Source organism: Medicago truncatula, chromosome 1, assembly GCF_003473485.1.
Source record: "Medicago truncatula cultivar Jemalong A17 chromosome 1, MtrunA17r5.0-ANR, whole genome shotgun sequence".
In the NCBI taxonomy this organism is placed as follows: domain Eukaryota; kingdom Viridiplantae; phylum Streptophyta; class Magnoliopsida; order Fabales; family Fabaceae; genus Medicago; species Medicago truncatula.
Window position 1 is genome coordinate 55,830,232 of NC_053042.1, and position 13,525 is coordinate 55,843,756.

The 13,525-nt window shown below is 30.8% G+C and overlaps 2 protein-coding genes across 5 annotated transcripts; both read right to left on the bottom strand.

Annotated features, from left to right (window-relative positions):
- Positions 1-4,580: 4,580 nt before the first annotated feature.
- LOC25485720 (uncharacterized) lies at positions 4,581-8,180 on the bottom strand. Of its 4 annotated transcripts, none has more exons than XR_003007918.2 (3): positions 7,039-8,180; positions 6,722-6,933; positions 4,581-5,175 (listed from the first exon to the last, which is right to left on the bottom strand). XR_003007918.2 is itself a non-coding variant. In XM_024772859.2 (3 exons), exons 1-3 carry the CDS (start codon positions 7,606-7,608, stop codon positions 5,162-5,164), a joined length of 699 nt encoding a protein of 232 aa, XP_024628627.1. In that variant the 5' UTR covers positions 7,609-8,180; the 3' UTR covers positions 4,581-5,161. The 4 variants fall into 4 exon arrangements, 2 of the variants coding, with proteins under 2 accessions (XP_024628627.1, XP_024628623.1); XR_003007919.2 differs by having other exon boundaries at positions 6,722-6,883; positions 7,039-8,175; XM_024772859.2 differs by having other exon boundaries at positions 6,722-6,836.
- A 1,412-nt stretch (positions 8,181-9,592) lies between these two features.
- Positions 9,593-10,524, bottom strand: LOC25485721 (uncharacterized). The gene is made up of 2 exons (XM_013614998.3): positions 9,831-10,524; positions 9,593-9,735 (listed from the first exon to the last, which is right to left on the bottom strand). The coding sequence occupies exons 1-2, from the start codon at positions 10,476-10,478 to the stop codon at positions 9,661-9,663; spliced, it is 723 nt and encodes a 240-aa protein (XP_013470452.1). The 5' UTR covers positions 10,479-10,524; the 3' UTR covers positions 9,593-9,660.
- Positions 10,525-13,525: the final 3,001 nt, after the last annotated feature.

Sequence of the window (13,525 nt, forward strand, 5' to 3'; positions counted from 1 at the left end):
GTTTTAATTAATAAAGATGAGAAATTAATTAAGTCATGGTCATTTATTGAAATTGAATTAAAAACTGAAGAGAAGAGCGCTTTTGGTTCTGGCGTCTTTGATTGGAATTAAGAGACGCTTTTTTGTCGTGCCAGTGCATTTCCTCTGTTCACTTTCTCTTTTTCCCATCTGTAATCTAACGCTGTGTTTTTTATTCATTATTCATTTAAATAAAATTTAATGTGCTTCTATTTTTGGATTTAATTTAACCTTCTTTTTTTAACATCCTTTAATAAAAAGACATTTCATTTTAATTACAAAAAATGTTATGTTAATATTTTGTAAGTCTTTTTTTTTTTTTTTGGTAGATAAGGTCTGCCCTGCTTACGAAATTGGATTATGCTTCAATTGATAAGTTCCCATTAGATGTTGGTATGAAACTAATTTACACCCATCATGTATCCCATTAAACTATGTTAATATTAATTTTAAATTTTAAATTCTTTTATGAAAAGCTACTTTTTGTTTAATATCCTTGCGTGTATAACAAAGGATGAAGGTGAATATTAATAGTAACACCATATAATCAGCAATCAGCTAACTGATGCAATTTTCTTAATTAATTTTACTAGTTAACTCTCTTTGCACCTTATAACTAATAACAATATTGAGAAGGATGTACCAAAAAAAAAATATTGAGAAGGAATAAATGTCTTTTAGAGTATATGATCAAATAAGTTACGGTATTTTTTTTATAGGTTCTCTCCATTATATGTAATTTATTTAATTAAAATATTGAATTAGATGTTTATTGGTTCTTATCTATTCAGATATTGGTTTGTCGTATTATGTGATTCTAACACATTCTGTTATTAGATCCAAAATTTCTTGGTTGATTGCCATATATTATACTTTTCTCTTACTAATGGAAAAGTTAAGCAATTTGCAGTATGTTTTGGAGTATTTAGATTAGATATGAATGATTTTGTGAGAAAAAACATCTTTATCACTTTAGAGATTCTATCACTTTTTGCGGTTAAAGAAGGTGAATAATTAGTTTTCTTTTTGAAGAAAAAAATGAATAATTTAGTTAACTTTATAAAAGTGACTTTTTTTTTTAAGAACTAAAGAACAAGTTTGAGGATGTTGCATTCTATTACATCAAAACGAAGCTTAAGATTAAGTGTAGGAGGAGAAAAATCCACACTTGTCGAGTCAAAAGATTCATGATGATCTAAGGTTACTAGAAAATCCACATAATTTTCTTTTAAGGGAAGAAGATCCACATAACTAATTTCTTATAAATACGGGCATATGAGATGAGATAGTTTATTAGAATGTGTGCATTATATTTAATCTTTTAATAAATTGAAGGCACAAAATTTTTAAAAAAATTATTTTTTTAAATTTCTTAACATGTGTCCTAAGAGCACAAGTTAACACTATTCAAAGAATAAAAAATGTCAACCAACATAGGTTGACAACATTTAATGTAACTTTGAATGATTATTTTAGCAAAAATCTCGTGACATTTAATGTAACTAATTTTGAACACAATTTTGTTATATTTTACTCCATCCGTTTTAAAATGAGTGTCGTTTTAGCCAATTGTATACATAATAAGAAATGTAATAAAGTAGTCAAATGTCGTAGCAATTTTACCAAATTATTCTAATCAACTATTGGTTTGTTTTTCATTAAACAAAAAATAATACTATGGAAGTAGTGTAACATAATATTAATTGAAGGGTACAATTGAGAATAAAAAATTATTATTGCATTGGAAACTGAAATTGACATTCATTTCGAAACAATTTTTTTTAAGCTAAAACGACGCTCATTTTAAAACGAAGTCTAAGAAATGTAGTTTTAAATATCATTTTTTATATAAAAAAAGTTATCGTTTTGATCTTATTAAGATTTTTGTCAACGTGTCTAACAAATCTAAATTAAGAAATTATTTTTTTTAAGAAATAAAATAATTCAATTTTCAATGTATTGAATAGACAAAAAAAAATTATTATTAAAACTTGCTATTTATGGTCTTTAAAGGACGCCTTGGTGACACTTGTTATCATTTTCATATAATTAATTCACACAACTAAATCAAATTATTATTCAAAAACTAAATGAGTGTGACTCATTAGCTAAGGAATATCAAATTTTCTAGAGAGTGTTGTGAATTGTGATATCTGTGAAGCGTGAGTACAAATCTCACATTAAATGAAAGAGTTGAGGTTGAACAATATATAAGCAAGATGATTCGTAAATCCAATGTTTTAAAGTTTTACATGAAGAAGTGGTGTCCAACCCATTTGTGCGGTTGCTCTTAACCTAGTGTGTTGACTGTTGATTCAACTTAGTGAGACTCCCCCTTATTTGACCCAAAAGTGGTATCAAAGCTTAAGGTTCGACAAAAAGTTCGACCGACTCCTCATGTCGAAGGTCTTCACGACAACGGTGGTCAGACGACGTGTATCGCTGGTGCATGGGACAACGACGGTACAAGTACAATAGTATGTGGATGTAAAAGCTTCCACTTAAAAGGGATTGTAATGAATAGAATGACTTACATTGTTTAGAAAATTGAAGGTTGAACAAAATATAACTAAAAGGACTTAAAAATCTAATGTCTTTTAAGGTTTTAGATTAAGACATGGTGCCTTATTCAGTTGCGTGGTTATTTTTCATCCAATGGGATGATCCGCCAATATCCCCATACAATCCAACAATGGTATGGTTCGACTTGATGGGGGACGGAAGAGATTATTGGTGTCAGAACACATACGCAAGAAGTCACATGTGTGTGTGTTTAAGAGAGAGAGAGAGAGAGAGAGAGAGAGAGAGAGAGAGAGAGAGGAAAGAAGAGAGAGAGAGAGAGAGAGAGAGAGAGAGAGAGAGAGAGAGAGAGAATTGAGGTTATGACTCTTAAACTCAATGTTAATTAAATTCAATAAGACTCCCCCACAAATATAAACTCAATATTAATTCAATCCAATGAGACTCCCCTACATAATCCAACAGGGAGGACGACAGTTCGATCCCAAACATATTTTTAGAGTGGGGCAAAGATTTTTTAGTTACGACGTAAACATCTAAGCAGAAATTAATCTTGTTATCCAGATAGACCTAAGTTTGTTTTATCAATTAAGTTGAAATAATTGTTAAAAAAACTAAGTCAAAATGACCTCCATGAATACCTTGTAAATAAAGATGGTATAGAGAATAAGGTCACCATCAAACACCTTAAAATCAATCTTTTAGTGATATGGACAACAAAGATGCACCTCCAATGAAATTAATGGTGCATATAGTTGATTCAAGTAGAGATTTGCAAGTACAGAGCTTGATGATAGTAACCCACGAAAGCTATTTTTTTTTAAAAGAGCCTCCGCCTAAAATTATGGCCCTTAAAATTGGCATCAAAGAGAATTAAATATAAATTTTTTGAAGAAACACACTTCAAGATTTCAACCAAACATCAGTGGATCAAACCAAATAGATTATGTGGACAAAAGAGTTTTTCTCTTCTGAAAACTAAGATAAATAATATTGAATGGTTTGTACTCGTTTTCTAGCCTTAACATGTTCAGTATTTAGGACGATTAGATTATATTAGCCTATAATGTTGGAAAAGATATAACAATAGATATAAATATGCTATGTGTTTGTAGAGATCGTTCTGCGAGTCTTTACTAATAGTTTAGAAACCTATATGTTTGACTTGATTATGTGTCATATATACACTATTTTTGTATGAGTTATGTTAACTTATGCCCGGGCACGGGCACAAGTTAAGAACTAAAAAAAGAAATGAAAAGTAAATTTTGCATTGAAAAAAATAAACTTTTATATCAGCTATTTATAGAATTCAATTGGTAAGTTAAAACATTCGATTCAGTCTGATTTGTAATACATTCTTTAACACCAACTTAGAAAAGTTGCAACAGAGAAAGTAGAATAAACAGAGTCAGTTCATTGAAATCCCTACACAGGACCGTCCCTGAGAATTCGGAGGCTCGGCTCTGGGATTAAAAGGAGGCCGGTGATAATACCCAAAGGTGAAAATGACTACCGTATACACAGGGTCGTTCCTATATATTTGGAGGCTCGACTCTAATATAAAGATAGGCCTCTAATAAAAATAAAAACATAATTTTTTTTAAAAGAGCAATTATCTATTTAAATTGAAAATAATATCCATAACGATAAAAAAAAGTTGTTAAGAGTCCCACATCGGTTAGGAGTTGACCTAAGAATTTGTTTATAAGTGGGGCAATCCTCACCTCACAAGCTGCTTTTGTGGGGTTGTGTTAGGTCCAACCACGATTTCTAATATTTATTGTAATTAGCACAGAAAAATCAATATTCTAATCAATAATATAAAAATACAACTTTAAACGAATATATTTATCAATCTTCTATGTTATTTTTTTCCATAGTTTGCACAAAGCCAAAATAAAAGGTTTATAATATTTTTTTAGAGAATAATTATCATGCTTGTTCTTTCAAATAAAAAATTATAATATTTATTGTTAGAGTTTAACTATTTTATACGATAAGTATGGATAAAAAATAACAAGAACTGTTCTAATAAAATATGAAGAAAAAAAAAATTATATTTTTATTTGTAAATATACAATCCAATTTGTTGAGAATTTGGTTGAATTGGAGAGAGGATTGAGAATAGATGAGCCTCAAATCCATATAAATTATGTCTAAATCAAAGCCCTCACATACTAAAAAATAATAATTAAAGAAAGAAAAGAAGAAAAAAGGAAAAGAAAAACACGGATCCTGGGAGAAGAAAATAGGAAAAGCAAAACATATAAAAAAATAATGGATGCTAGGTGTTGAACACACTTCCAAGGCAATGCAAGCTCACTATTGTACCGCTGGGCCGCTTGAACAATTCTGATATTTAATTGCGCCATATATATTTATTAATTTATTTACATGCAGCATATAAAAATAAATAAAAATTGGGCCTCCAAATTTAGGAGGCCCAGCCCAATAGAGCTGTTTGCACCCCCTTAAGGCCGGCCTTGTCCCTACAATGCACATATGGAGCATATAACTGCGCTTCACAAATAATGACATCACCATCGAGAAGAACTTGCCAATAACAGTTTTGATTGCAGAGCAGCCATAAGCAAGTTGGTTACCTACAAAAGAATTGTAGCTAGCAATCCTCACCTATAAAAGCAAAACAAACAAACAAAAATATCAATTAAGGAAACACAATGGTACCATGTAGTTTTGTTTGATATGTATCATCATCCAAACAATCAATGTCATATTTTCATATTTTAAAATAAATTCAAATGTTAAACAAATTTTACTGGTATCCAACTAAAGTCCAAAGTACATGAGAATATACCTTTAAGGGTCCAATCCCTTTCACAAACCCAATCATCATCAAAATTTCTTTAAACTACCGTTCTTTCAATATAACGTGCGTATTTCAAAGGCAACGTTTAGCATGGGAAAATTGGCATATTTCTCCATCTTAGATCAATTTAACAAGGGCCATTGATTTAATGTTAATAGAGATCAATGGATAAGATTGCTCTTAAATGTTTACCTTGAATTTGGATGAATTTTAATTTTAAAAAACTGATGTACCATTATTTGAAGTTGTACAAATCACCTAGGTTTGATATATTTATAAAATTAGAACATGTTGAAAACAGTTTTGTTTTACTTTCTGTTTTTTTTTTTTTTTTTATCAAAATCAATATTTCATTTTCTTTATTATATAGAAAAACTCGATAAATGTTAGTATTTAAATTAATATTTCTTCATTCGTTCGGTTTGAAGTCAGAATCACTAACTTCTTTAACGGTTAACTCAAACTAATAACTCTCTATTCACTTTGTTTATTATAAATTTTTATATTGATATCATTTATTTGAGTTGTTGTTTGACGTAAACAGGATATATTTTAGAATTAATTTTTTAATTCTTGTGTTTTTCAGGAATATAGTTGAACTTGTTCATTTCCTTTGGCATGTGGTAGAATTTGCCATGAACTTCTTGATTTTATTTTTATAGTTTTTTATTTCAAAAACAAGGTAAATTTAGTATTATTAAATGATGACCTTAATAACTATTTCACAAATAATATGAATTTTGACGATGTATATTTATTATTTTTTATGAACCAAGTCATATTCATGTAAAAATAAAAATAAATAAAGTGATAATATTTATTTTTGGAAGAACGTTTTTCACTAAAATCTGAAGGGTAAATAATTGAAATCTTTTCTTTTTTGAGGAGATTAAGGAAATAAAATCTGAAGTATGAAAATGTTAGTCACATTTTTTGGTCTATGTTTTTATATTAAGTTTTCTTTTTATTGAGAATGGGGTTGGAAAAGGTTAGCAGGAGTGTTAAAAAAATATTGTATCTCCCTGTGATAAAGAAATAAACAAATTAATTGGGTTCAAATTATAATTTTGAGTCAAGGGTACAAATCCGAATATAAAAGAATAGGGAGTACAACTCATTACAAGTAAAACAAAATTGATCTAAGATGGGAAAATTTGATAATTTGCCCATACTAAAACTTGCCTCCTATGAGTGTTTGAATTTCACATAGGAACAAAACAGCTCATAACACACTCAAACACACAGTGTATTGGTCTCAATTATAAAGCCATATCATGTGACATTAAAATACGATCTGAAAAATCGCATACCGTAACACACAAGTACAAATAAATAGTGGTGATAACTTACCCAAATAAGGAGTGTCTTGGACTGGGGTAGAAGTAGAAGTCGAACAATCCAAACAAACAATGTAGCTCAAAACTACAAGACAAAAGGACCAAATTGCCATGCTAGCTTTTAAGTCCTGGTAACATTGTGAAGTGCTTCTTATTCTTGTTCTTGATGAAAACACTAATCAAAACCATTTCAGATTGCAACGAAGTATTCAACAACTCAACACACTAATTGATAAAAGAAGGTTAATAATTAAAAAACGAAAGCTTTGCAACCTATGACATGAATTTTTGTTTTCATGCAAAAATAATATTAGGACAAATTAATCGTACCTCATTCATACCAAACTCAACCACAATTTCTTGAGAGGCACCAACTTGTTTGATATTGAACTTGTTGATTAACGTAATAACTGAAATTGCTAAGATGGGCTGAATCACTAAATCATCCATCAACATGAAAATTACATTTTGATCTTTCATAGTGACACCACTTGTTTCTTTACGATTCATAGGTTGCAAACATCGACAACACCAGAGGAGTTCGTTATCACATGATGTAACATCATAAGGGCATCCATTTGGGCACTTATGCAGCGAAATTCCGAGGTTGTGATCATTAGCATTTGGAGTTCTAAAGTTGGAGAGAACATAATTCTGGTTGAGGTTTTGGAGAGTACTACTAGTGTGATGCAGATTGCCTAAGCTACCCGCCAAATGCATGTTAACGTTATTGCTACTTATGAGCCTTAAAACTGTGCCAAAAGACAAGTGAAACATGTTTAAGAGAGAGTCTACGGCAGCTTTTGATGCTTCTGCAAACAGAACTTTGTTTTGCTTTGTGTCAACCGGAAGCTTAAGGGTCATTTTGGTGGAAGAAGAAGCCATATTGAAAGTGTACATTAAATATAAAACCAGAGGCTATTCATTTATAGGCAGATTCACAGGGTTGCAGTTAAATTTTTTATTTTCTTTGAAAGGAGGGTTGCAATTAAATTTAATTAGATTGGATAGGGGAAGACACATAAAATCGTACTAGTAAATGTATTGGGAGTATTTATTACTAAGAGATTGGAAATTGGAATGGAAAAGTCCCCTGGCCACAACAATGGTGTCGTTTAATTTAGGAAATGAAACTTTTTTTCCACCACGGGAAAGTCCCTTTACCCAGGACACCTTTTGGTTTTGAACTGGCAAACAAAAAGAAAAAATTAAACTCAGTTTATTATTTAATGTTATTTTTATGCTTACTACTGCACCTCCCCATTTCTTAAGTACACTATTTCTTTTATATTTTATCGCTTCAGCTTGTGCACGTTTTCTTCTGATCTTGCCTCGCCATATCAATCTTTTCGCCAATTTTGCAGTGCTCTCATTTGCTCAACTTTAGCCTATATTTACATATATTTTCAATGCAGTAAATAAATACTTTTTATATGCCTATCTCTAAATTCATATTGCAATTAAATAATGGAAAGAAAGAAATATTCTAAGAGTTACTACCCCCTTTTAGTTAAGAAGTATTGCATAAATATGACCCCATTAATCAAGGCTTTTGATACTACTTCAAAGGACACATAAATACATTAATTTTTTTCGAAGGAAATAAATACATTAATAAAAGGTAAGATCAAAACAGAAAAAATGAAAGTTTGCTCTTACTAAAATGTTTATAAGTTTACCTTTTCAAATTAAACGGCACCCACAACAATTGATAATTCACGGTTATTGTCTAACAATTGCAACTTGCACCCTTTGATTACTATTTTAAACAAAAATTAACATTTTAAATTCATTCAATAAATTATACTTTTAAAAGTTTTTTTTAGAGGTTTACTTTAAACTTTTAACATTCTATAAACAAATAAATTTAATAATGCAACATAGATTTAAATCATTATTTAAAATAGAAATAATGAATAGTTAAGTATACACACATTAAAATTCATTTTAGCATTGTACCAAAAAAAAAAAAAATCATTTTAGCAATTTTACATCCAGATCAATTTTGATCCAAGCTATTCAAAAAGAACACGAGTTGATAAGAATTATACTTCAATGTATTTAAGCTCAAGTCAATTTGCAATCAACTCAATTTTAACCAAAATAAATTATTTCATAAACAAGAGAAAAGACTATTTCACGAATTTGAGAAAACCAAATTTCTTCTTCTACCTTCCCTACAAATTAACCATGACCAAGATAACATTTTTGTTGTTGTTGGTGGTGATATAACCAAGATAGCATTTTAGTAGCTCTATCAACTATCTCCGACACATTTACCACATTTCCATCCACCGTTTATTTTAAGTGAGATACAATTAATACCAACCATTCACTAATTAAGAATGATAAATGTACAAAACGAGGTTCGCAAGCTTGCCTCTTATATCTGCTCTGTTTCAACCTCCTTTATTCTTGGAAACTTTTTTTTTGAAAGATTATTCTTGGAAACTTCTTATGTATATAATGATGATATATGCATGAAAGCTCGTCGTTTATACAGGTAATCATCGATAAAATTGACGTCCATGAAATATTTAATTTATTAGGATAAATTTTCAATAAATTTTGCGAAAGTTTAATTGTTACTCCCTCTATTACTATTGATTATAAACAAAATTAACTTTTTAGATTCATTCGATCAATTAATTATGCATGTGATCCATATTATAAACTACATACATCATTAATTAAATAAACTTAAAAAATAAAATTTGCTTATAATTAAAACAGCAGGAGTATTAATTAGTGCTAGTTGTATAAGTTACCTCTGAATCAAATGAAGTAAAGATAAGAACAACACAGTAGGAACCACATTTAAGCAAAATAAATCCTTCCGAATGAAGCAGAAACCATCGAACAAAATCAGAAAGCAACGACCACATTATAAAAACCAAAATACATTGACCTCTTAAGAGTTTAAAGACTTAAAACAAAACATAAAATACTTCTTCAAACATCTTTCTTGATGAAAACACTGGTCAGGACAGTCTTGGATTGCAAAGAAGCTTTAAGTAACTTGATGCCCTGTAATAAAAATAAAAACCAATGCAATGTGAGTATTAAAAAAAAATTAATGACATATTTAACAAATATAAATATCAAATAACAATATACTTTACCTCATCCATTCCCATCTCAACAACCTTTTCCTGCAACGCACCAACCTCCTTGATATTGAATTTGTTCAGCAAAGTAATGCTTGATATTGTTGACATTGGCTGAACGACTAAATCATCCATCACCATAAATGTCACAACATCTTTCACAAAACCATTCGCAGTCGAAATGTTCTTTCGGACAGCCTTCTTTCCAATATAATCCATTTGATAGGCCATAACTTGACTGCAATTAATACAACGAGTTGAGCTATCACATGTGACATAAGCACACCTGTTTAAGCATCTATAGTACAAAGTTACTTCATCTCCTACGATGTTATTGGCATCTGCATCATTTGCGGGAAGAAAGCCAGCAATTCCAGCAGAAGAGACAGGAGCTATTGGGTTCAAGAGTTCCTCCTTAGTTTGGTTTTGTTCCATATAATTATCAGACAGAGTTTCAACACTATGATAGAGGTTACCTATGCTACCAACCATGCCATTTTTGGTCAGTAGTTTAACTACTGTACCGACAGGCAAGCGAAGCAAGTTAAAGAGAAAATCTATCACAGCTTTGGAAGCTTCAGCGAACAGAACTTTGTCATTTTTAGTGTCAATGAGAAGTTTGAGGGTCACTTTGTTGGGAGAAGAAGAAGTTGAAGAAGCCATGTTGAAAGGATAACAAACCGAGATGCTGTATTGTTGATTTATATAGGCCGATTCTAAGGAATAATGTGGTATAAAGGCATATTGCAGTACTATTTATTAGGCTTATTGATGTGTTTAGCCCTTGCAATTAGGCGGTATTTAAAAATTCGTCCCTGTAATTGCTAATCCTGGCATTTTAACCCTGTAATTGTTAATCGTTTAAAATTTCGTCCCTCTCCCCACTTAATCACTGCCACGCCACATGAAATTCCAAATTTACCCCTGGGTTTCCAATTCTTTCTTCAATATTTTGTCCTCTTCTTAAGGGCAAAATTGAAATTTCATGTGTGACAGTGATTGCCACGTCATCAAATTAGTGACGTGGCAGTGATTAATTTGGTCCAAGGACCAAATTTTAAACGATTAACAATTGCAGGGTTAAAATGCCAGGATTAACAATTACAGGGACGAATTTTTAAATGCCGCCTAATTGCAAGGGCTAAACACATCAATAAGCCCTATTTATTATTAAGAGCTTAGGAATGTGGCAACTGTGAATTCCCATGTCAATGTATTCAATCGAGATTTCAGTCAAACAGTTTTTTGAGCTTACAAACAATAACCAATTTCAGGCAAACCATGCAGGAGCGTGGTTGTGGCTGTGGACTGGTGTAAATGACTAATCTACTTCCCACGCATTAAAAATTACTTAGTGTTTCCAAAGTGTGTGAATCTTAAAAAATAAAAAGAGTCTATTTTTAAATGTACAATTAATTTATAAGAAATTATTCGTCCAGTGTAAATAAAAGAGTCATTGAAAAATAAAAGACTTTATTCTATGGTCTTAGCCTCTTGGGCAAAAAAAATAAAAAATACAAGACTATACTATGTGAATTCAATTGAGTAATGATTCTCCTTAGAGTTAGATATTTGGATGATGTAATTGAATTTTTTAAATAATTTAGAATTTTAAGCAATTCAAATAACTCAATTAAATTACATTCATTTTTAGATATTTTTGTTTGGATGAACTAATAAAAAAAATTCTATTGTCAATATTTTTGGACTACTTTTATAAATTTTATTTTTTGGGGCTAAATTTGAAAATTGAAAATAGGGGTCAATTTGCAAATTTCAATTTTTTTTGAGAGCTCAATTTATAATTTTTGACAAAATTATCCATTTGGGGTTGGTCTAGTGGTTGACTTGGGATCTTGGAGTTTGCTCATCTCAATGTCTCAGGTTCGATTATCTCTAGTGCCAATTCCGGTGGGCAAATCCAAGCTTTGCTCTGGCTTTTAAATGGAGCCACTGCAAGTGGACGGTGGGATTGGTCCCCTCATATTAGTCGGTTCTTGGATCGGATACTGAGTTTTTAAAAATTTGAAAAAATTGAAGGGTAAATTTGTAATTTCCAAAATAGGGGTCAAATTGCAATTTTTTGGAAATTAAAATAGGGGTTAAATTGAAATTTTTTGGTAATTTATTGGGGTCATTTTGAAAATTTTGGAAAAAATGATTACTAAAAGGCAAAACTTGGAAAATTTTAACAATGAAGAAATTTAAAATTCTTAACTTTTAGACGTCATTTGAAATTCTCAAACTTTAACTTGAACAAAATACTTCATAAATTTCCATCATTTTAAAAATTCTTCAAATTATCATCCAAACAATAAAATTTACCTAAAAATATTTGAATTCCCTCAAAACATTTCTCCATCCAAACAACAAAGTCTTTATACAAGTGAATGATTATACCATAAGCTAAGCCTATCATAGAGTATAATTGCTTGCACAACAAGTAACAACTTTCCTAACTAACTTCGTAAAAAGTCGGAGCTATACCATTGTCTCCAACTTCCTTTAAATAACTTTTAACTATGTCTGTAGTCTCCTCAATAGATGAAGTTGAATCATCTTCACTTACTATCTCATTAATATCCCCTCGCAAGTTGGAACTTGGAAGATGTTGACCACGCCCAACTTGGGCAAGAGAAAAAGGCACATGTAACTGTGAATTAGTGAAAAAGACTACTAGAGGATTGTGGGAGGAAACTGATAGCAACTTCATAACAATATCAACTTGAAGTTTCTCACATACTAGATGACAATTTATCTCTAAGTGTTTGGTCCTTCCATGAAAACATGATTAACAAATAACAACTATGTTTTGTGCACTCTGATTATCACGATATAGAATTGGAGGACGAAAGCATGTGACTTGCAAGTCACGAAAGAGATACAAGAGCCATTGAACTCACATCACAACTCACAATTGGAGGATGAAAGCATGTGACTTCAAACAATGATTTAAAGACGGTATTTTGTTGTTTCTTGGTTCTCCATAAAATGAGAGAAGAGCCAATGAAAAAGCATTAGTCTAAAATTGATCTTCTAGAATCAATAAACCCAATCCATTGAACCAAGCAACTGCATTGAAAAATCTCTTGGGAAGAATGCGCCAAAGCCATGACAATGCTTAAGATATTTAAGAACTCTGCAAATAGCATTGTAATGAACATTGGTCGGTTATGAAAGGAATTGACTAAGTCATTGGGCGATGAAGGTGAAATTTGACCGTGTAATGTTGAGACAGAGTAGGCGCCCAACGAGTCTTTTGTAATATGGAATGTCATAAAAAAATTTAGTATCATTATAATGCAGCTTTATAAAAAGATCATAAAGTGTAGATATAGGTTTTGAACCAAGCAATCTAGAGTCAACAAGCAAATCTAAGGACTACTTTCTTTTGCGGTGTAGCTACTTCCAAACCAATTAAGTACTTGATGGTTCCATTCCAAGGTCCTTATTTTGAAGGAATTGTTCAACACATATTTTATATGTTGAAATTCATGCAAAGAATCACCTGCCAACATAAGTAAAAAAAGAGTGAATGATGAAAAATTTTCCCTTACAAAGAGGTAATGGTTTGAATCACCCTATTTATAAGCATGGTGAATCAATATAGATATCAATTTATCATACCATTTCCATCTTCATGTAATTCACCATGCAAAATTGCAAAATTTACATCAAGCTTTTGTTGATAGATGTTAGAGCTATTACAA

What these genes read in the sequence shown, in the direction of transcription:
- LOC25485721 (XM_013614998.3), bottom strand. Translation starts at nt 10,478, where the DNA reads ATGGCTTCTTCAACTTCTTCTTCTCCCAACAAAGTGACCCTCAAACTT. An exon ending in TTGAGATGGGAATGGATGAG is followed by an intron (nt 9,736 to 9,830) that starts GTAAAGTATATT and finishes TTTTTATTACAG; the next exon opens with GGCATCAAGTTACTTAAAGC.
- LOC25485720 (XM_024772855.2), bottom strand. Translation starts at nt 7,608, where the DNA reads ATGTACACTTTCAATATGGCTTCTTCTTCCACCAAAATGACCCTTAAG. An exon ending in TTGAGTTTGGTATGAATGAG is followed by an intron (nt 6,837 to 7,038) that starts GTACGATTAATT and finishes CAATGTTACCAG; the next exon opens with GACTTAAAAGCTAGCATGGC.